The sequence below is a fragment of the Rhyacophila brunnea genome, unplaced genomic scaffold (assembly GCF_057557595.1).
Source record: "Rhyacophila brunnea isolate RB1 unplaced genomic scaffold, BYU_Rbru_1.0 scaffold_1, whole genome shotgun sequence".
NCBI lineage: Eukaryota > Metazoa > Arthropoda > Insecta > Trichoptera > Rhyacophilidae > Rhyacophila > Rhyacophila brunnea.
Window position 1 is genome coordinate 49,141,935 of NW_028232751.1, and position 26,125 is coordinate 49,168,059.

A 26,125-nucleotide genomic window follows, 5' to 3' on the forward strand; every position below is an offset into this window, starting at 1 on the left:
TGCAGGTGAGTCAAAACAGTTATTACTCAAAACTACTAATTTCTTATTGTAGCACTATGGAACTGAGCCGTCGATATTATGTAAATTTTATTTTAATATTAGAACATTCTTATTATGTGGAATACAATTCCTTGGTTATATTCTTACTAGGTTCTTAGTTTATTCCATATTCCTCCATACTCAAGAATTAAACCTCGTTACTCCCACACCAAAAAGATAATGTAGTTTCCATTATTTCTATGTTCATTAGTGAAGAATATTATGGACAACACAATTTGTAGGTATGTAGGTATTCAACAAGTTTATACATAGGTTATTAGGCACATAGTTTATTAGGTAGTTTGTAAAAAAATATATAGCAGAGTGTTTATGTGTTACGCCGAATGTGCGAAATTGACTATTACATGAAATGGGCAAAATTTTGCCTAAATCAAGAAAAATGCAAGCCCGTCGCCTTATTCATGAATTAGGCAAAATATCTGCCAAGTGCGTGAATTCGGCAGTAATTTCTCTGCAGTTCATGCATTGGGCAAATTAGATAGTAGCGCTACGGTGGTGTTTTTTGCAACTAATCAAACTAAAAATGTGTAAAATGTCATTGATTATAATAGGACGTTCATATCCATTTACTATTCCCAAAAAAATCTAGAACTATAATAAATAATATATGATAACGGAAGAATTTTATTAAAAGGTATTTTCGCGATTTGATTCGTGCTTGGGTATCAATCATGCAATAGTCGATTATTTGTTTGTGATTGTTTGTTGACACTTGTTAGCTAACCTCAAAACGGATATTCAGTTGAATTCAGAATTACATAACCTAACCTAACCTAATAATAATAATATTATATTATGTCCAATTATAACTAATAAAACCATCCGTATTAAATTTACTTTTTCTACTGTCATGTTGACAGTTTAAGAATTCCATACCCTGGCGAATTCACGCATTCAGCAGATAATTTACCCAATTCATGAATAAGACAACGGGCTTGACTATGACATGAATTAGGCAAAAAAGTTCCCATTTCATGTAGTAGTCAATTTCGCATATTCGGCGTAACCTACTTAATATATTAATTTGTTGATAATTAGGTTCCACGATGAGTGAACGATGACTAAAAACATTTAACATAAAACTATGTCCGATCCCATGATCATAATATAGGCTTCCACGATGTGGAGGTTGTAGTAACAGATTTTTGTTTTTTACGAGATATGGATGTTAACCACTTGCTGAACATATAAGGCCCATACTCTGGGTCCAAACATACGTTGAAACCAACATGAGATTTTTTTGTCGCTAGCCCGGGATTCGAATCTGACATTATCGATCGACACGCTACCCGCTCGGCTATCGTGGATGTTTAAAATAACAGAATAAATATAATATAAAAAAAATAGTAGTAATAAGTCTTGTCTGGGTTCCGGTTTCAAAATAATTCAGTGTTTCGGGGTTCGGTACCGGTTTCGTTTCCAGCTATCTCTTATACCGGTCTGGAAAATATTCGGCTCTTCTATTAGACTTATATTATTATTGCCGGATGAGCACCAAATTTCATACGCTTAGATTATAGAATAAATATTTAAACGTCAACCATTTTTATAATAAATAATAATAATCTTAACTAACTACACAGCATATTATGTTATAATATTATTGATATCTGTAATTTATTCAATTCAAAATTTGAATAGTCCCGATTTTTAGGATTGAAATTATTAATTTTTCCGACTAAAACCCTATTGAATTTTCACTACAAGGTGTAGAGTCTAATATAGTTTAAAATTCGTAATAATAAAAATAAGTATCTACCTAATTAAAAAAAAATAAAAAAAATATGTTATATAGGGCATTCATTAATTTTTATTGACTACATATAATTTTATTTTTTTAATATTTATTCACACTTTTTTACACGTATACCTATTATAATATGTGAATGTTATTTGGTTGAACACAGTTTTGCTGATTATTATTAGTCTAGCTGAAACATGAACACTGTACCGGGGGTCTAGGATCATAAGGGCGAAACTACAAAAATGGCTGTTTTGAGTTAAATATTGCATTGTCTTGCTAGAAGGCAGTTCTATCATATGTAAAAAGATGAAACTCGTACGTATAGCGGTTTGCCAGATATTACTTAGCGTATCTACAAATCCACATGGAATTTTAATATCATATGGGTGAATGTCCTCTTACACCTGTGTGACTCTGACATTAATGCCGATTAATCAAAGACACTTCGACGTAAGCGGCGTTTCGCCTTTATGTCACTGACATAAAGTTTAGTTTATGGAAGTTTCGTAATTTTTAGTTTGGCGTAAGTTGTCAATTTGACTTAAGTAAACACTTGTTATCGGTTCATATTTGCATATCAACAATGTTTTGGAGAGGTAATGATTGTGGATATCTTTAAACAGAACCAACGTACAAGCATGCGAAGTAAGTAATTACTTATGTATATTTAAGTTATGTTATTTCGACTCCTAACCGGTCAAATTGTTTTTAAATGTAATCTGATTAAATATTTATATACTTACAGCATCATTATAAATCATGTTTTTGCAGATCGAAATACAGAATTGGAAGACGAAGAACTGAATGTTTTGAACTCAAATCATGTACCAGATAATACACCGACTAATGATTATAATTTCAAGGAGAATAACTCTGATAAACAGTTAACTTTGATGAAATATTATAATGAATTGTTCATTTGTTCAGATGTGGCTTTATCTACTAGCTGATTGTATTAAAAATACGATTTTTTTCTCAGACATGCATATTATCATCTTAGGAGTTACTTCCTGGTTGCAGAGCTCAAGATAATATTTTCGAGAGTTTCTCCCTGATACGTTACCAGGATGGCCAGCAAAATGACTAATGGAAAATAATGCAGAATATTCACTCATCATAAAAGACAGAATTGAACTCTATTATGTATTATGTAATTAATAGTTTATATTTTTTTTAAAAAACCGGACTCAAAATATCTGTCTTTTGTATTAAAAAAAACTATTTATTTTCTTAGACGTGCACATCATCCCAGAATTAACTTCGTGGTTGAATAGTGAAACAGGATTTTTTGAAGAGATTGTATTTGAGCCATTACCAGGACATTCGGAACAATTATTATTGTCAGTAGAAAATATATTAGAACCTACGCATGAACCACCATTATATGCTGAATTTAACCATGGTATATACTTCAAAATATTATATTATGAAAACAGATAAAAGTGAGTTAATTCATCGATTTCCTGTAGAACAAACTCATTTACAGCATCTCAGGAATTACTACGTGTTTGAATAGCTCAACCGGTTTTTTGAAAAATGTAATGGATGCCCAGAAGAAATTACAATAAGAAATGATGTCAATTCAGAAATAAGATTGTGTTTTTGATGAGTTAAATAGTAAACAAACACGTATTGCTAAGCCGTATGAATGCAAAAGAAATAAACATATAACTAATAGACAAAACGGAATGTCATATGTTTCAGTTACAGGTAAGCAAATTTAAGGAAGTTATTTAAAGCCCCAAAGACTGTTCTAAATGTCCCAGAAAGTGCAATGAGAATTTTACCGAAACAGTACGGCAGACAATGTTGAATTCATATTGGTCTTTAGGCGATATTGAAAAACAAAGACCGGATGGTGCTACAAGATGTTCATTATAACACATAGTCGTTCCCAAAAATTCCGATAGTTAATCACATGTTATTTGAATCCGGGCACTCGCAAATGAAATGAGATTCCGTTCATGCGAGAATCGAAAACTAAAGCATTTGGATATAAATACCATTCATCCGCATGGTACTCTGCTGTTCAGATGGCACACAAAAAATACCATCTAACTGAGATGGATCAACAAGATTTTCATGATTTTTCTGAATTACAAAAATGCATATAAGAAATATAGAATAAAATAAAAATAAAAAAGCATAAAAATAAGAAGATTGATGCGGATGGAGAAAGTGTTATACGATTCATACGGATTGATACGGATGGAGAAAATATGGATTTGACGACCCATTCAAAATGCTCCAAGTCATACGAAGAGAAACCAGAATAATTAACCATTCATCTTTTTGACTCCAGCCTAAATATAACGCAGCACTTTCCCTCACTGCGAAAAAGATATCAATGGGCATCAGAATTTGATGAAAGATATTTCGCCTATGTTTTGTATTATCTATATTGTATTATGAACAAATATTTACCAGTAACCTTATTTGAAAATATTTTGAGAGACAAAAGGGCGAATGTCTCCCATTAATAATATTTTATTTTTTTCCCATCTAACTAATGTCTAAAATGACGATATTGATGCTCTACATTACTCTTATGAATATGTTACGATAGCTTTAATTTTTTTTTGTATTTATACAGTGTGAAATTGTTTTTATATAAACTATAAAAAAAACAATAAAAACTATTTTACCCTATTTTCCCATTTATCTCAGTACAGTGTTTTTGTAGTTTCGCCCTTATGATCCTAGACCCCCGGTACATGAACATGCTTTAAGCCGGCGCTCCATTGGCACGCAAGTCAGACGATTTACAGTCTTCGGACTTTTTTTTCGCGTGGAGCACCCCAAATCTGCGGACTTTTTAATCCGCAGACCAAGCATGTTTGATATTTTACTCTCCGAGTTGCCAGACTTCGTTCGTCGATCACTACGTAAATTCGATTTGACATTAATACGCAATCATTAGAATCGAAAAAAATCTGTAATTGTTTTAAATATTTTTATTGGTTGATTTGTTAATTTACACATTAGAAAATGAGAGATTTATAAATTATTTTTTTTATTTATGAAATTCATAAAAGAAAACGTAAAACTTGTGTTTTTCTATTATTTTATGCAAGTCTACATATAAATAACACAAAATTGTAGGATTATCGGAAGACATTACGATAATCGTTCGTTGATCAGTAGCAGAGCATAGACAAATCGGACGATTTATTGTCCTCGGACTTTTGGCTCGCCAATGGAGCTCTGGCAAGTTAAGTAAGTAGCAATTAAACTGTGACCGTAGCATAGACGATTGGGTATTACGCAGTGGAAGGAGATCCAAATTGCTTTTCAAATGCAAATTAACACGTTAATTAAAAAAATAATTAAAAGAGCCCGTAAACATTGGGTTAACAAATATTATTTTAATAAAACATGATTAATCATGTTTAGTTATGTTAATTTAAAGATGATATCTCTGCATCTGGCTAAAAGATTTGTTTTTAATTTATTTAAAATACATTAATATGTGCACATTGGCAATAAAATCCATATCCGTGTAATATTGTTTTACAGGTCTGGGACGTCGATGATAGTCTGAACAACACGTTATTAATGATTGATGATTCGGGGAAAGTAAAGGTGAATATGGACCACTCCATCAAACTTCTCATCAGGGAGTCTGACTGCCTCACCAAAATGGATATTGATCTTCCCGTCGTTTGCCAAGCGCTGTACGCAAAGCGGGATTACTTCACACTAGTAAACGATTCATTACAGGTTGGACTATGAATACTTTCATATTATTTTACACAATCCGTAAGGGAAAGGTGTAACGAAAATACGTATAGGTCAGAGATGGAAAACATATGACATGGACGTCACTAATGCTCAGAACACATTAACATCATGTCACTTGACCGCACGTAATCTAATAATAATAACATTAAATAATAAAAAGTGACAACTTACAAAAACATTGTGTCAATTACCTGTCATTTTTATGCTCTTTCAAATCGCTAAAATAGAAGATACGTGAGAGCACATGACTAAAATGTGTAATTTAAAAAAGTGTCAGATAGGTGGCGTTTCGTGATACGCATGTGGTGACCTTAATATAGTTTTAATATATTTAGGCAGAATTTGCTAAATGGCATTATTTGTTTTCAGTTCAAAATGTGCTACAACCTGCTACAGGATGGGACAATCTGTCTGATAACATTTTAAATATCAAACAAAACAACATTGCACATTTTTTAATTTCAGACCGTAATATGTTTCTAGCACAGTGGTTCTCACGTGAAATTTAACTGTGGCCGCACAATTTACACTGACAATTCAGTGAAAACGTCTGGTGGCCGCACCAAATTTCACTTTTGCTGTGATTGAAAAAATGAAACCTGAATTTTATTTACTAAAAAAATTGATCAATTTATTTATAGACAAGTCCATTTGATAAAAGACATTTGAACATTTTACTTACATATGTATTTATTTAAAAATAATGCAAATGGGAATTCCTCAATACTCTTTTTCCAGTGCGAGCCGCATTCTAAGTTTACATCACTGTCAACTGGCTTCGACATTTGTTTTTTATGAAGTGCATTACACTGAATGATCTTTCACAGTATATAGTAGTAGGAAAAATCGACAATATTACTAAAGCAATTGTTGCTAAATCTTTGAATTGAGTTAATTCTTGGTCAACGTATAACTTCAACCAAAACTTTTTAACCGTAGTATTATTAGAATGGTTTTTAAGTACTTGGTCATGACATACTCAGTGGCGAAGGGTGGAGGTAGGCTGTTAAGATCCGCCATAAACAGTGCACATTAAACTTTTTCAGACATACATATTTGTTTTCATTGAAATAAGACTACAATTTACAGATAGTGTTGGTTAGTTGTTAAAATTCAATTAAACCCTGAGAAACCAAGCCATAATAGATAATAGTCCAAAAATACATGTATATCTATAAAATATCCAAAATTATGCAATTAAATCATACATAACTTTGAATATTTTATAAACAGAATAATATTTTTTTTTTTATTATAGTTTGGTTAAGTCAGGGCTTAATAAATCAAAAAAATTAACCAACAATATGTGTAATATGTATTTTTAATCCAACTAAAACAAATAACTATGAATAAAAAGTGTGCACAATTTTGTCGTATTGCCCAAATTAGACCAAAACTATTATGGTTTCGTTTAGGCATGGTTTAATTGATTTTTAAAAACTAACCAACACCATCTGTAAATTGTAGTCTTAGTTCAATAGAAACAAATACATATGACTAAAAAAGTTTAGTGTGCATTATTTATAGCGAATCTTAACAGCCTACCTCCACCCTTCGCCACTGATGACATAGTCTATAGTCTAAGGTAATAAGGTCACTCATTTCCAATAACGCATATTTAACGTTAACCCTGTTAATTAAATTAAATACTGAAAATGATATTGGTGGCCCCAGCAAAATCCTCTGGTGGCCGCATATGAGAACCACTGTTCTAGCAAAAGAACCATGTACCTATATTAGAATAAGACCAGACATAATACGTATGTCTCTCTCGCAGCTTCTAGCATATTATTATGATCGTTTTATAACTCATGTAAATTATATGTTTGAGACAAGTAAATTTTATTTCCAGTATGACGTTATTTATGGTAAAATAATTCAATGAATTTTTCATGTAATTACGAGAAACGTTTTATCGGGTTTATGTTGAATACGTTCAATTTAAAACTCGATTATTCTATAACGAATATGTCAACACAATCAAATGCTTATTATTAATGGTCGGTATATCTTAGTAATATTTAAATACGTAATTTACAATTTAAAGGTTATGTTTGATAATTGTACAAAAAAATATTGAAACAAATGATATTGATAAATATAGGTAGGATAAAATATAGATACCTACACTTCATGATATATATGATTTAATTATTTAAGATTTGTTATTTTCAACAACTAATATCATTCAGACGCCAAAAAAAGTTTTTCTTCTGCCTTGCTGGGTTACAAAATACAACATTTTTATTATAAACTTTTCCATCTAATTCACCTGCATGAATTTTAAGACATCTCGTTACCCCAGTTATGTTTTCTAAGTGCAGTTTATTAGTTCTGATTGAATCACATTTAAAGATTGGGTCAAAATATGGATATATATGCGATTGTTATATACGACAGAATAGAATTCCGCGATAGACGTCGAGCAGTAAAATGTCCGTTGGTGAACTCTTGAACCGCAGGCTTAAATCCTGCTTCTGAAAATTTAACATTATGTGAGGTTCGATTCCCACAGGTTGGCATTTATTCTAGGATTTTTTTTTTCTAATATACCTATGTGTTTTCTGATGTGTAATGACCATTTCTGAAAAATCTATGGGAAAACCTCTCCAGGATCCATATCGAATTTTAGAGCCATTAAAATATAAATGTCAATTATTTGTCTTCATTGCTTCATCTACTCACATCGTTTTCAGTTCCTTATAAATGACTTCTTGAGTACTGTCAAACGTGTGAAACTGGAAGTAAGGCCATTATTCCTTCCCCAACTGGTTCGACTATCAATGCTGCTGATGCCAGCGTTGAGGAGCATATCCTGGACCAGCAGCGATTGGAAGACATTCGTTGACAAGACGAACGCGGCTATAAGAAGCTTCGATGTTCTGGTCACGAGGGTCCATGATGTCTACTCGAACAGAATTCTTTTGGTCATAGCCAGTATGCAAGATGTCGGTCTGCATGCATTACCTGGTAAGTATTTTTAATCACCAGGTTTTAATTATCACACTTTTATTTATAATTTGAAGTAGGTGAAAAAATAAAAAAATTAAATTAATGAGAAGGTACCTAGTCGACTTTATTAGCATCAATAAGTCGGGTGAAATAGGAAATGTCGATACCAATTATTACAGTTTAGATAAAAACACATAACAAAATAAACATAAATAATTACAAGATGAAAAGAACTTTTTATATACCTACTACTTTTTAAAATTTTCTGTTGAATCAACTTGACAATTCTATGTATTAATAAATACTTTTTTGTACTTGATAGAAATACTGAATAAATATTATAGAATACAGAAATGTCATTTTGACATTTCATATTGATTTCCATAGTAACGCACGTATATAATAATAATTTAGTTGCTAGGACCCACTAAGTAACCAATAATAGTGAGTAGTAAATATTACTTTTAAAGAATTTCTTCCGAAACATACAAAATATTATTAACTGAAAATGAATTCAATTCTGCTTAAAGATGGCCAAAAGTATTAAAAGAATGTATTGTGATCGTGTTCTGATATTATATTCTAAAAGTTTCAAATGTCTAGCTAGTCGGGAAGCAAAAAAAAACCAGCAATAATATCCAGCATCATAGTCGAGAGTTTCTTTAGCTATGTTAGCCAAACAAAAATCAATACTATATAGGTACATAATATTATAATAAATCTCGCCTATCGAAAAATGCTAGTTCTGTCAAGAAAATACTAAATTGCAATCAAGTCAATTAAATTCCTTTGCTTCAGATATTATATTATATAAGAAATAATAATATGTAGTCGGTTCCTAAACATTATATGACTAAAAATGGAATTGCGGCACTTTAACCAGATAGTTATTATTGTTATACCTACATAAAAAAGTTGTCGGCATGTAGGTATAGTTTTATAGAAATATATTTACTCGGATAAAATGAATAATAAATATTATGGGTTCAGTCATACAGTATCAGTGGCGAAGGGTGACTTTTGGAAAGAGGTAAGCTGTGGAGATCAGAGAAAAAGAGCACACTTGTCAGGTAACTTACGGGAAATAAGAAGATAATACTTACGATATTACTACTGATGAATAGGTGCACACTAATGACAACGACACACTCGTCATAGGTTTCACGGCTTGAATTTGTCAAATTATTTAAATCACTTATGGCAGTAGAATTCCACGCATACTTTTCTTTACCAAACAATACGCATCGCCAACAAAAAAGTTTGTTTAATGTATAATTGCCAGTTAAAAACAAATATTTATCATATAAATTGTTGTGAAAATGTCTAATATAAGTTTTTTTGCTGTATTCAAATCTAAATGAACCCTTGGAAGGTCAAGCTTTGATAATTTTTAATTTTTGAAGAAACGTCAATCTTGGGAATGATTTTTTTTTTTAAATGCAATCGTTCGCACATTTTCTATCGGGACACTATACAATTTAATAAATACTTATATATTTAAAGCACTGGCGAATGATTTCGGTACAATATGAGATAATTTATCCACATTCAAAACACAGTACATAACACACTGAATTTTGTATTATAAAATAAACCTTTATCACCGCTTTGAAATGTCAAAATGACATGAACTGTGAATAGCATGTTATGTTTGTCTATGACTGAAGTAACCTAAATAATAATCGCGAATTAATACATTAACAATTTATAAATTATATGTGATCGAACACAATAGTTATTATTTTTTTTAATCATCCTTATTATTTATTATTTGCTTTTAGAGATACGCGTAGACAATAAAAACAAATCAACATAGAGCATAAGCTTGTCTGTTTACGCTTCCGAGTCAGGAACAAAAACGCAGACATGCATGAAGTTGGCAACTGAATTGCGGTAGAAAATTCGGCTTGGATTATCGTTGAAATAATTCTAAAAATAGCACTCACGTTGTGATGTTCCGTCATTTATTTTTGATTCGAAACTTGACTAAATTAAAAGCTCTACTTATAAATAACGACGATAGATGACAATCAATATTTTTATTATAACCTACAATATAGATATTTATTTACATATTTAAATTAAATACTTGAAAATAGAAGGTAAGCTTTAAATAATCGCTTAGTATGGAGCCTTCGCCACTGTACAGTATTGTACCTAACTACGGACAATAATTATTGCAACATAAGAATATGTTTTTATCAATCTTTTATACTTGACTTGATTAATTTTTATCTCGATGTGTGGTTGTCACTGACCTTTCAACATTCTAAATAATAATGGCTTAATCGCAACAGAGTAGGACTATTAATAATTGTTATTTGTAGACCAGTTCTTAAAATATCTACTTAAGCAACGGCAATTTATTTGATGCAGGTGGCGCAATCGGTTCATTGGAATACTAATATAAGAAGGGGGCCTCAAAACAGATCAAACTAGTCATACATTTACTCGATAAACGCTTTAAAAAAAATCACACAGCGTATTCATTACAAATTGAGTGTGCAATATGTCCTATTGTCTTGGATCTAACCACTCATAAAATATATTTTCATGTATACTTATTCAATAATGTTATTTACCAGATAAAGAACAAATTTCATATGAATAAACAAAGTTGAAATGTATTATTATTATGTATTATTTAACATGGGAGGCCTCAAAATTAGTCAGTGTGTCGGGCCTTAGCGTCCTTAAGCACACCACTTTATCTGAGCATACATACATATTTTTTTAATATTCTCTTTTTTAACCAAGACGAGGATCCCTGGACTGTTGATGAATTTTTGGAAAGAACAGAAACTACATGCAGGTTATTATATTTTATTTTGTTTTAGATACTTCTTAATTATACAGCAGGTACGATTGTATTGGCTTGTTTCTTAAAAATATTATATAATTGTTTAATTTTATATCAAACTATTTATAGAATACTCTATACCAGGGGTTCACAACGTTATCCCGCGTGACTTTTTGATGTGTCCCGCGAGAGTTATGTTAAATCTTTATTATTTTTTATTCTTCACATCGAATATTAAAAATTACATTTAAAATTATAATAATATATCATCTGGCAAGAGTAAGTGGTCCAGAAAATTTGAGCCTAGATTGCAGGATTTAGTTTCAAACAAACAATTGTATAAATCACAAGGTGAAAATTTTAAATAATATTTTTTAGTAGGTACCTATATTAATAATACTAATAATAATGTACTTATAGGTATTTAGTTAAAAATATAATTTTACACAATGAAATAGGTTTTTATATTTTTGCCTTAACTATGTTTTTTAAAAATAGAAAATATTTACAAAAGAAAGGGCGGCCCACAAAATATTTTTGATTTCATAATTGTCCCTTTGACGAAAAATTTTGTGAACCCCTGCTCTATACTATACTAAATTGTGTCAGTTTTGTGATCATTATTGAAAATTGACAGAAATGCTGCTGCTGAATTAAACAGGAAAAGCCTGATGGTAGAGGAAGCAGTCGAAGAGGTCTTAGAACTGGTGAAGAAAGCTGCCCAACAATTCAAGAGCGACGACATCCAACCAGAATTTGACTTCATGATGGACGATGGTAATTTATTTGAAATATTTAATAGTAGCTTGTATCGTTACATTTCCATTTAGATTTCGCCGTATCACAGCTTACCGTAAGCGAGATAAATAAATAAGATTATTTTAAAAAAGTAATTTCTATTGGGTTCAATCAGATATGGTATTTTTATTATCACCTACAATTATTTTTTTATATTTATGATTATTATTTAAGTTACGTTCAGTCATAGACAAAAATAATAAAATTTATATCATGTTATCATGCAGTCATTGTTGTCAGTTCAAACGCGAGTGTAATATCGTATTATTTTCTTATTTCTCGTAAGAATAGGTAGGTACCTGATGAGTGTGCTCTTTTTCTCTGATCTCCACAGCCTACCTCTTTCCAAAAGTCACCCTTCACCATTGGTAGGTGTGTAGGTAGGCAGGTAGATAAACATGTGGGTAGGTATAAAGGTACCTATATAATAAAATAACTCATACATATTTTGCACACATATTTTTGGAAAATTATCGAGCGTTCTGGTTCATAAACTTTTTTATTTTAAGCGCTGGGTATGTTATAATAAATTTCTATTCTTTTAGTTTAATAATATAACCGTTTACCTCCGTCCAAGAGGCAGACTTCACCACTAAACTAATTATTATTTCGCCAACTGTAGAACGAAATAATAACATATGCCTATCCGCATAATATGTTATTATTTAAAGTATTAAAATTTAATTTTCTTTCGACATTGGCAATTTGTCTATCTTCACAACATTTGAATATCGTCCTATGATCACTGCGTTTCAATGTAAATGTTATTTGGACAACATATTTCTCTTTCGAGGTATTAGGCGAACAGAATGGTCGAGGAGATAAATTTGTGTGACAGTGATAGCAATACGTGTGTCAGTCCTCACCGCTTATGAACGTTCCTATATAAAATGGGCGGGCCGAAGGCTGTAACCGTAGTTTTGTTATATAATCAGGTGATTTAAATCGGAGAATCGAACTATTTAATATTGTACATAGGCAGTTACTTTTTTTGGTACTGTTCGGTTATGAGGAATACAGCGGCAAACACATTTTTAAAATACCCGATAAACTGGATTATTTGTTAGTTTGGGTTAGTTTAGGTTAGATAAGGTTGAGTTAGGTTAAGTTAGGTTTGGTTAGGTTAACCTAACAAATAATCCCATTTATCGGCTATTTTCAAAATGTTTTTTTCATTTGCTCTACAATCCCGTGTGGATTTTCGCCGCCTCACGAAAACTTTTCGTGACAGATTTTTAAGGCAAAATATGGATGTTAACGGTTTGGTCCACCTATTAGGTCTATACTCTGGGTACACACAGTAAACACACATTAAAAAACATGTGGATTTTTGTCAGACCAGGGATTCGAACCTCGTCTTATCGCGTTTATTAAGTATCTACATATTAAACAGGTAGGTACTTACTATTTTACATTACATACCCATACGATCAAATATTTAATATTATAATCTAAGTCCGTACGGAAACACTTATGGATGCGACAAGTCGTAACCACCAGCAAGAAAGCATTCACATCAGTGTTAACATTTACAAATAAAATGTTTACGGATTAAAACAAAGTGTGAGCATAAGCCATGCACGCGGAAAAATCTGTCAGTAGACAATTAGGTATGTGATTACGTGTCCATTAACTTTCGTAAAATTTCTTTTTCGCTCATATACAATGCATACTGGGCAGTGGCGAAGGGTGGAGGTAGGCTAGTAAGATCCTACATAAATAGTGCACACTAAACATTGCCGGTCAAACGTATTTGTTTTCAATGCACTAAAACTATAATATGTAAAGTAATAAACTAAGTAGTAATAATAAACTCTAATATATATAGATAGTGTTCGTTAGTTTTTAAAATTCAATTAAACCCTGCCTAATCCAAGCCATAGTAGATACCTAATGGTAAAAAAATATTCGTTTATCTATAGTTTATATATATATATATATATTATGCCATTAAACCGTGCATAATTTTAGATATTTTATACATATAAGAATATTTTTATCGATTATGGTTTGGAATAGGCAGGGATTAATGAATTTTTAAAAAATAACTTAACACCATCTGTAATATGTACCTATTCTTAATTCGACAAAAACAAATAATTATGAATGAAAAAATGTGCACAATTTTTGTCGGATCACTATTATGTTTCGATTTAGGCAGGGTTTAAATGAATTTAAAAAAAATTAACCACCACCATCTGCTAATCGTATTCGTAGTTCAATGAAGACAAATAAGTATGACTGACAAAGTTTAGAGTGCACTATTAATTTATGTCAAATCATAATAGCCTACCTCCACTCCTCGCCATTTATATTGCGATTGTATGATATCGCAGGATAATAATTATTTTAAATAATTGTTACCAATATAACCGTTCTAAAATCATTATAAAATCAGTTAATATTTATGATTCTTTCTAGCCTTCTAGACATAGGTGATTTTCTTCGTCATCATTTTTGGCACTACCTACAACATAAAATTTATTTTAAATTTTCTCATTTGTGTTAACTCTAAACAAATTACTATTTATATGACTCGGTTTCCGTCACTTACTACCACAGTAAAATAAATATTGTGCCAACGCATTGATCACCCCTGATTACCTCTGATACGTCATAATGTGAATATTCATTGCAATAAAATTATTATAGGTACCAATGTTCATTGGCTGCACAAACGGAAACTTGCACTCAGCAACAGTGCCAAACATTGGCGGGGAAAATAATAATCTATGAATAACAAAATAAAAATTAATGACAACGTAGATGCTAATATTGTTCTCCATCGAAAACCAAAATATTTTAAATACATTTCCAAGATCCTATTTTTTGAGGTCCGTTATCCGTTCTTTTACGAATGCATCCCCTTCGATTAAAATAACTAAAAATACTTAATGATGGCACTCAAATTTTAGACTACTCTGAAGCTATAAACAGAAGATGTTTTTTTTTTATAGATTTATGTAGATGTGTGTTTTTCTATTCCTTAGTTTGGTTAGTTTTCAATGGTTATGTAAATAAATAAAAATAATGCACTGTGTACCTACCTACCATATAAATTATGGTTTAGTTGTTAATTGGATGAATTTCTGCAAACAAGATCCAACCCACATCTTTGACATTCTGATATAATTGAGATAAAATCAATATTTAAGTTAACTATGTGTGAGTATTTAATTTTAAAATAAGTATCCCGTCAGATGTTTAACTAAATAACTCGCACATATTTTTAAATCAATCTTCTCTCAAATATTGAATTTTCTCAAAACGTAACACGTGTTGGTTGGGTCTTGCTTGCAGAAGTACGTCCAATAACAAAATTATATGTTTTTATTGAGAATAATTTATATAAGTATAATAATATTAATATTAATAATTTAAACAAAATGAAACAATATTTATTTATAATTAGTACTGCGGTAACTTACTAACGGTTCGCAAAATTAATTCAATTTTCATAAAAGTATAAAAAAACATTTTTATATTAAACATAATTATGCACAATAATTATTGTTTCTGCTCACTCGTCGCCACTGCGTATTGAAATATGACACCCGGTAATATTTGCATGTGTTGCATATTGGCTATATTGTGCGCTGTACTGATTGGCTCATTAGTTAACATAACAACACAACTGCAAATCCACAACTTGCTATATAACAATAACATTGTGTTCGATCAGGCATTCGAATTATATTACCGACGAATATTTATGTCAGCCTGATACTTTGCGTCAGACTGCAATACTGTTAAAAATTTTCTTACTTACAAAACCGCTGTAATAAATACCTGGCAGGCCATAAGTTTGTCATGCTTACTGATTATGCCCGCCAATAAATATAATTTAAAAAACGCGTGATATTTCATAAATCTAATCAACGTTTGGAGGGTGTATAAATTTATTCTAAAATTATTAAGAAAATGAAAATGCAATATATCTAGTTCACAGCGGCGATCTTCTTTCACGCGGGTGACGCAATCGATTTCGTATTTCTCATAAATTGACTATAAAATATTACCCAACCAAAGCATAATAATATACAACTAGCATCCAGGGGCCCCCATTGATAAATTACGTATTATACTTCTTATGAACGCGTCATAATTCATCGCACTAAACACTGTTTCTTAAATAATAATAATTATTAAGGGGGGACATGCTCAGCGTACGTCAAAATGGAGCTTTTATGCTATTTTCAAAGCATGATCCTGGACATACCTTAAACGTTGTAGATAATCTATTTACATAATTTTGAAGCCTTATTATTCCTTTATATTTATTTTAATCATTTGATGACTGCATAAACTATTTTTATTACATAAAATAGTATTCTTTTAAACCTCTCGCTCTAATATTTTAGAATAGTTTTTAAATTAGTCATATTTCAGTACGTCCATGTGAAGTGGTGTTAAGATTTTTTATATTTATTAATTTTTAAAAGCATTTATAAAACCATTAGTAAAATTGATGTATGTAAGTATCTATAGTCTATGTATACCCCAGAGCCAGAAAGTCTTAAGATATCCTGGTCCTCGAGTGCAGAAAATGTGTATTTTTAAATGAAAATTCCGATATTCAGTCGATATTGACCCTTTGTCTATCGTCACAACATTTCGATGTCATCATACGGTCACTGCGTTCTAGTGTAGATGTTATTTTGGCAACAGATTTTACTTTTGAGGTATTAGGCTAACATAATGGTTGAGGAGATAAATTTGTGTGACAGTGATGGCAATATATGTTTCAGGCCTCACTCGCATATGAACGTTCCTATGTAAAATGGGCGTTCCGAAGGGTGTAACCATAGTTTTGTTATATAATCAGGTGATCTAAACCAGAAAACAACATTGATAGTAATTTGGGGTCCAAGAAAAGCGAGTAAACAATGGTAACTACCATGTTTATGTCAGCATGTTGATTGATAAATAAAAGATACATACCTACTTAGTTGCTTTTCATATAGTTTAGCGTGAGATATTGTATCGGAAATCGATGGCCGCATAGCAGTGAGATGAAATTCATTCTCGATAAAACACTTAAAAAATAGTTGATCGTATAGCATTGAGATCAAATAAATGTGAGTGTTTGGAGCATTGCAGAATGTAATGCTACAATTTAATTAGATTTTGATAATAACGCTGTATTTATTATCAGATACACGATAAGTAGGTACCTAGGACTTGATACTTACGAGCACCTACTTACCTAAGTAGGATGTGATTGTATTTCTATTTTCATTACAAATCTATTTCTTCTGTCTTTCCCTTGTATTATTCCAGTGGTTTTAAGAAAGGTAGTTTGCCATACATATTTACCTACATCTAATTAATTATATAATTACTAATCTACGCGTCTAATCTAACTATATGTGGGTATGACGATGGATCATAACCACTGGTAGGTGAGCATCCCCACCATAGCTTACATTTGCGAGTCAAGTTTAGTGTTCACCATTAAGAGCATACATAAGTGAAACGTCAAATAATTTTTAAAAGTAGGTGAGATGAAATTTTTCACTCGTCGCCAATCGGAGATCGACAGTCGATGTGTAAGCACGTCAATTTGTTTTGGAATATATTCTTAAATTGTGTAAAGATGACTAAAAAACGTCACCCATTTACTAGAAAAAGAAAACATGTCAATGAATATACTATTATTACTACTAATATAACAATAACATCAAATGGACGCGTGTTGAATTTTTATGACAAATTATATTTCGTTCGGCTCGCGTCATTTGCACAATCCGCGCATCGCCTAGTTACGATCTTTTTAGACCATGCCTCAACTGAAGTTATAGCCTTAAAATTAAAGCGTGGAGTATCTGGACATTATATATATACGCGTATAAAGTACGGGTAAATATCTGATGAGGCGTTCCCTCTCGACGGCTGACAATAAATTTACTAATCTTAACAAGTAGGTATTGCAAATGTAAATATTATGAATTTTATAAAATCAGTATTAGGTATCATAACATCAATTATTATAATTGAAATATATTTATTTATAATATATTCCCAGTAAAAGATGACCGTATACTATACAGTCTCCAATAATTTTATTATATTCAATATGAACATTAATTCAATGTCCATAGTTCATTTTGGAAAAAATTGTGAATTCAAGAATAAAAACCTAACCTAACCTTATTTTACCTAACATAACCTAACCTTACATAATCTAACCTAACAAATAATCCAATATATCAGCTATTTTCAAAATTTGTCTGCTGCTGGGTTCGTGTAAAGTGTAAGCCGACAAGAACCGTACTTTAATTAGACATGAATTATATGTCAGTAGGACGTAGGTACTATACGACCCAAAGAGGTTGGACGATCTTTAATATACGGCAATATATTTCCGATTCAACATTTCACGGTGAAGTGTGAGACGGCGAACTGCATAATATGTACAAGTTTCCGGACACGGCCGGGTAAGTACGGTACGGTAGCTATTTTGAAGCAGGGTCCTCTTTATTATTTTAGTTTAGGCCATAAAACCAAGGGAATCAAATCGTGATGACTTTCCCTAAACATTAATTGCGCGTGACAAACCTTAATAAAAATAATGAGATAGACATAACTATTAAAAATCAAATTATTCTTTAACATCCGATTAAGCTTATCCCATTTTTCCATACTCGAGATCTTTATCCTGTTTACCGCATCCAGTAAGATAAGCCAGTTCCCATTAATTTTGTGTTCCTTGGATAACCACAATAAGCGATGTGATAATGCATTTATTACCCCTGATATATAATGAGAATGTTTATATAAACAATTTATTATACTAATTGACGACGGTTGCGACACACTCCAAACTGCATTGAATAATCCAATAGCGGCTCGTCAAATAATCTATGAATATCTTTATAGGTAATAAATAATTAATTGATCAATAAAAATGTATTGGTTGTTAAAAAATATAAATATTGAATAAATCTCTTGATCTAATGTTTAAATTAGTATCATTATTATTCGATGCATGTTTGGTATTTTTACGAAAATCTCCCCATCAGCTAAATTCGCTAAAATTAATGTTGGATAGTAAATAAATTAATGTTGGATAAAAAAAAGAACTTGAATTTTAAAATGCTTGGATAATTTTATTGATACAAAATGGACATTCAAATTTTTTATGTATATTTAATTATATACCTAGTTGTTATCTTATATTATCTCTGAAGATTATGAAAATAAAAATAAATGTGTAGTTAATGTATATTATAGAGTATAAATTAAAATAAAATATACCTACATACTCGTATTATAATGTTTCGTTGTGAAATTCGAAAACCTTAAAGAATTCATGTTTATTTTATATTGATTAAAAATGATTTAACTACCTAGGTATCTACTTATCTAAAATCTATAAATACTTATTGAATTTTTATGTCACTAGCTCTACGGCCTGATGTGTATCTTCTTGACTGCCTCACAAAGGGAACCCCCCCCTCCCACAAATGAATGTTAACTACGTGTGCAATCATCAGGTCCTTACTCTGAGAAACGTCGTGTAATTTTTCTAAACACATTTTTTGAACCCGAGTCCCATGACTTCATAAGCGGGAATGTTGACCAAATTGCAGAAGCCAATTTATTACATTCATGAAAATAATGCGTTGATTTTATTATACTTATTATACTATAGTCGTAGTGTATCTAGTAATGGCCTACTATTTAATTAATGAAAATGTCATCATTTTTTAACCTTTTATTTTAAATATTATGGGTATTATAACATATTATTCGATGTCGGTTACTAGCTGTCACTGGGACCAGGGCATTCTAGAAATATGACACCCTGTAACATTTGTTTTATCGCTGTGTTCGGGTGCGCTGATTGGTTCGTTAGATAAACATTTTTACTAGGTACCTACTTATAAAAAAATGTAACACGTACCATTTGCGATCGTGGAGCTGAATATTACCGATGCATATTTTATGCCTGCCTGATACTTGGCGTGAAACTAAAGCATGATGAGTAAGACTTGCTTAGTTACAAATAAATAAATATCCGGTAGACGTAGCCGTAGTTTATAGTGATCATTGACGAACTGCTAAAACATTCAATGTAGGTAATAATTTCTCCATTTATTTTTTTATATTTTCCAATGATTCCAATAATCCTAAATATTATAAAGGTGACGTAGGTAGATATATTATTATAATTGTATAAGAAGATTTGAATTTACATTTGTGTACATGGGCGCCGGCAGCGTGGTGCAAGCAGCGCTCGAAATGGAAAAATTTACGAACCGGAGCGCTCGACAGTTTTCTGAAGATTTTTACATAGTAAAGAGATCAAAGTTTATGTGTTTTTTTTTCATAAAAATAAGTGTGTTAGATTTTCTATTATATGGCCTATCCAGCTCAGACGATCAAATTATTTATTCCACGAGACGGAGCGATAATTTTACAGATTTCACGAACAGGAACGGCGCTCCGGTGCGTTCCCGTCCATTTCGAGCCCTGGGTGCAAGGTGATGCAAGCGCACCACGCTGCCGGCGCACCACCTTTGGCCGAAAAACTTTTTTTGATAATTTATTATTGTATACCTAATAGGTATAACAATATTATTTATTGAAGCATGTTCTACACAATATAAAAAAATCATTTTAAGAGTAGAAAAAACGGTACAGTTCGGTATACAGCGGCAAACACATTTTGAAAATAACCGATATACTGGATTATTTGTTAGTTTAGGTTAGGTTAGGTTGGGTTATGTAAGGTTAGGTTTGGTTAGGTTAAGGGGGGACATGCTCGTCGAAGGTCAAAATTGAGTTTTTATTGTATTTTCAAACCATGATCCTGGACACTCCTTAAACGTTGTAGATAATCTATTTATATAATTTTGAAGCCTTATTATCCTTTATAGTTATTTTACACATTTGATGACTGCATGAAGTATTTTTGTTACATAAAATAGTATTCTTTTAAACCTCTCGCTCTAATGTTTTAGAATATAGTCATATTTCGGTACAGAACTGTGCAGCGGTGTTAAGATTTTTTACATTTATTAATTTTTAAACGCATTTATAAAACCATTAGTATAATTTATTACGAGATAATTTTTGTAAAATATTCACGATAAAAAATTATTTTGATAATCTCTGTGATCCCAAATTTGTCAAGAATTAGGCATTTTATTATTCAAAAAATCGGCAAGATTAACACATTTGAAGATGATTCTAAAGATACTTATTATAAGCTATGTCTTTGACCATTCAAGTGTGATAAAAATCTTATGAATAATGATTGCTTTATAATAATTATTGACCTAAAAATAAGGTAGTGTTTTTTTGAAATACGCCATTTCTTTTGTCATTCCCTAGTGGTTAAGCTACAACATACGGCCGTAGCCATAAAATGACAAACTATAATTAAAGTAGGGAGTAAAATTATGTTAACGCGCGTGTTTGAACATGTACCTAACCGAATTTATTTTTATTTTTTTTTTAAACGGTACATGTTCAAACACGCGCGTCAATATCATTTTACTCCCTACTTCAATTATAGTTTGTCAATTTATGGCTACGGCCGTATGTTGTAGCTTAACCACTGGGGAATGACAAAAGAAATGGCGTATTTCAAAAAAACACTACCTTATTCTTAGGTCAATAATTATTATAAAGCAATCATTATTCATAAGATGTTTATCACACTTGAATGGTCAAAGACATAGCTTATAATAAATATCTTTAGAATCATCTTGAAATGTGTTAATCTTGCCGATTTTTTGAATAATAAAATGCCTAATTCTTGTCAAATTTGGGATCACAGAGATTATCAATATAATTTTTTATCGTGAATATTTTACAAAAATTATCTCGTAATAAATTATGCTAATGGTTTTATAAATGCGTTTAAAAATTAATAAATGTAAAAAATTTTAACACCACTGCACAGTTATGTACCGAAATATGACTATATTCTAAAACATTAGAGCGAGAGGTTTAAAAGAATACTATTTTATGTAACAAAAATACTTTATGCAGTCATCAAATGTTTAAAATAACTATAAAGGATAATAAGGCGTCAAAATTATATAAATAGATTATCTACAACGTTTAAGGAGTGTCCAGGATCATGGTTTGAAAATACAATAAAAACTCAATTTTGACCTTCGACGAGCATGTCCCCCCTTAACCTAACAAATAATCCAGTATATCGGCTATTTTCAAAATGTGTCTGCCGCTGTATTCCTCATAACCGAACTGTACCCTCCACCTATAATATGATCAGACATGTTGACACAGCTATCTTATTCGTGTGCAATCAACATAATAATATGCAGATCCAATCCAATATCCTGTATCGTATTTAATATTAGGTATCTTGGATAATGGTTGCACATCTAAATCCGACATAGCAGAATAGACCATACAATCTTCATGTATTTTGAAAATGTTATTATATTATCCTTGTGCAGGTATCGAATTGTACCTGTTTGTAGTTGTGAAAAGTACTCTTTGATATTGTGGACGCTTTGCTGCCGAATCCCGCCGCCTGTGTTCAATCATTCGCTTCACCACCCCACCCCAGTGACGTCCCTAGGCAGCGCCAAAATGCCGCCCTATTTTTATACAGTATTTTTATCATACTTTCATGACTCCAATATCTAAGAAATGTGTTGTGTGAAAATATATTACCACTAAAACAAACAAAATTAAATTTATAAATATGTTTTCCCCAAACGGGGGGATTTTTTTAACGTTGGTAATACAGTGGTTTCTTACATGTCATTTTTGCGATACATTAATTTGCTATATATTAAGGAATTAAGGGCGATTCGTGTCGCTTTTCTTCTTCACAAAACTTGGCAACATTTGCAATGATATTTTTAGCCGGAAATCGCAAATGTTTAGGTACCTATAATTAAATCGATAATCGATATAATGACAGCACGACATTTCGATACAGAATAAAATTGTGAACCAGGAGCGGAAGGTGGCACGCTCTGTAAGGCCCCGTCCAGGGTGAGCGCATTCGGAGGAGCGTTGAGCGGCGTGCACAACTCAAACGTATATACGTATAACCAAAAAAGACATTGTCTTCGAACATTTTCACACACGGTTATACATTTGAGTTGTGCACGCCGCTCAACGCTCCGCTGAACGCGCCCACCCTGGGGGTGAGGGGGTGTATCTTTAGTTTCGACGGTCAACGCAACTTCCGTGCACAGTGGTTAATAAGTCAGACTGTAATAATTATTCGCAAATCTGCACGTGTAGTTTCTGGTCACATAGGACGTCGAAAGGCAACGGAAGTAAACGAGACATCCCGAACGCGACAAAAAAATTGCAGTCCTGTTAAACCTGTTATGTTAATTAGTACATTTTGTTTCCAACCGGTGAGCTGATTTTTTTAATAGAAAGATATTTTTGTTATTACTAAGTTTATATAGCTTTTTTTATATATAAAAAACGATTCTACTGAATTTGCCGCCCTTTGAGTAACTGCCGCCCCTGATCGACGCTCAATCTGCCTACGGGACGTCACTGGTCCACCCAGTTGAAATCCATCGTATCCACATCCATTTATGGTAATGTGATAAACCAGCGGAATGTCAGAAAGTGGTGTGGTGAGTTTTCGAGTGGTAGAACGAGTATTCGTAGTGAGGAAGGGAGAGGAAGGAGGTCCTCAATTGGTGACGTTTTCTTGAAGAAAATCAATGATAAACTTCGTGAAGATCGCCGTCTAACAGTCCGTGAGCTCGCAATTTTGATCTCAGACGTCAGTAAGTCTACCATACAAACGATTTTGAGAGAAAAATTGGGGTATGCAAAGGTGTGTGCTCGCTTGGTGCCAAAAATGCTGACGGAAGCTCGAAAGCAAAATAGTGTGAAAAGCGCTCAGGTCTTTTTGGACCGTTTTTCCAACCAAGGTGAGACTTTTATAGACTATATCGTCACAGGCGACGAAACATGGGTTCACCACATAACCTCAGGGTCTAAAAGGCAATCAATGACATGCCGTCACCCCTTTTCAACTTGCTCCCGAAAATTTCGTCAGACAATCTCAAGCCGGAAAATCATGGCAACCGTGTTTTCGGATCGAAAAGGCGTTATTCTAGTCGATTTTTTGCCTCAAGAGACAACCTATCAACGCCGGCCAGTTAGTGAGAAAAACGTGATATGATGATTAATGTAATTAAATAATAATTCACATGTTGAATTTTATTTTATAATTACATATCTTTAATGTGTTTACTTACTTATAAAATAGCTATTTATCCAATATGACTTATATTAGTGCTATGATATTATGATGCTGAGTACCGACAACTCAATAAACCAACTGGATTTATTTAAAAATTGCTAAAATTACACGGAATACCCTTAACAATGGGTTTCGCGGAAACCATTTGGGGTTACTGTAGAAAAGCACACCGCCCTTAACCTTAGCAATAGGTAGGGGGGCCGCCATATATGCTGGCCTGGGGGTCCGCTTCAGGATGTGGGGGGTCATGCAGGGAACTATGGGTGGCTGCAAATTATAAACGTAATATCCAACATTTGGTGAAATATGAATATGAATTTTCTTACAAGCACCACCTTACACAAAATCCTGGCGGCGCCCATGGCTGTGTAGGTTAGTGGCTTTTCAGGATGTCTGAATCCAGTTGGATTGAATAATAAACATGCCAAGTTAAAGTTCTTTCTTTCAGCGTGATGAGAGACTGCTTGGTTCGCTCTTAAAGTCATACCACCAGCCTTCGTAAAGTGCCACGATTCGCTACCGTAAAGCAGCGCTGTCAGAATGCAAGCGTTGAATAAGCGGCATTGGATTTTAACTGAGAACAGACGTATCTTGACACTTCGCATCGAGTTGAATGTTTGTCCAGCCATCTAAAATAGCGACCTCTTTGCAAAATTCCATCTTCCGTATCTGTATCTGTGTAATAGTTTTATCTGAAATCACTTTAAGTCATGTAAACCTGCTTCTTTATTGAATTGTGTAGAATAAGTATAATACATAGTACCTATTATGTATATAATAATATTATTAATACAACGTCTATTCAATACAACAATACAATAATTGATACTATCTTCTGAAATCTGCTATGTTCTTGGGCTTACAGACTATCTTTTGCTAACTATGCATTTATATAACAGCGAATATATTTTTTATCAGATGTCAGAAAATATTCATAAATAATAATTAGGTATTATTGTTGTTTTATTATTTATATTTGTAAGAAATTCGGTCTTAGCCAGTGGCGGGTTTAGGGATGTAGAGCCCCGACTTATTAAATAAGGCCGCCCATATTAAATAATAAATAAAAACCATAAAAATACCTAGCACTAATATCAATAATTTATCTCTTTCCTAGAATCATTATATTTAGCTAAAAATAATAATTATTATTGAAGAAACAGTGATAACGTAATACAATGAGCGGTTTATTCTTTATTTGCAAATACGAATTAATCTGTTTTTTTAGCGGTGGTGCTATGGGCCTCTTCGATCTCAGTGACAGGAAGTTTACTTTGGTTTGGATACAATTGTATACCTACTTAATCTGTGAGGAATGCACGCATCTTTTTAAGATTCTGCCGAATTTAATAATGATATGACTGGTTTAAACTGTTCTTCAAGACCCCCTCGTTAAATCTTCTGACGAACAAATTAAGTCATATACCTAGATCAAAAAAAACCCCCGCTGGTCCTAGCTATCTTTCCAATCTATGAGTGGTCTGTCAGGAGGACGATGGTCAGCGGGCCTTCTATGCAACTCTACGTTGCATGACTTTAGATTGGTTGGTTTTGGCTATTGGTTTTTCTAATCAACCAATTCGTTGAATAAGGTACAAGAAACAGTTTATCATGTTATTAATTCTATCGAACGAATGTACTTGATGGAATTTGAATTTAAATAATAATGGAAGTTTTGTACTATTCCATTTGAGTCGCAGGCGACTTTTTCTTTTAACTATTAGAGCAAATTTGTAATATGTGTTTATCTCACTTATCTGGTTGACCTGCCACGCCGACCCCCAGGCTAGAGCCTTGTCAGCTC

The 26,125-nt window shown here is 32.2% G+C and overlaps 1 protein-coding gene across 1 annotated transcript in view; it reads left to right on the forward strand.

Moving 5' to 3' along the window:
• The window catches only part of Dhc1 (dynein axonemal heavy chain 1), a 179,887-nt gene that overhangs the window by 57,064 nt on the left and 96,698 nt on the right, over nt 1-26,125 (forward strand). Inside the window, exons 12-15 of the mRNA XM_085945803.1 lie at nt 5,321-5,524; nt 8,242-8,515; nt 11,255-11,309; nt 11,935-12,074. Coding sequence (XP_085801929.1) covers nt 5,321-5,524; nt 8,242-8,515; nt 11,255-11,309; nt 11,935-12,074 — 673 coding nt within the window. The remainder of the gene's footprint in view (nt 1-5,320; nt 5,525-8,241; nt 8,516-11,254; nt 11,310-11,934; nt 12,075-26,125) is intronic.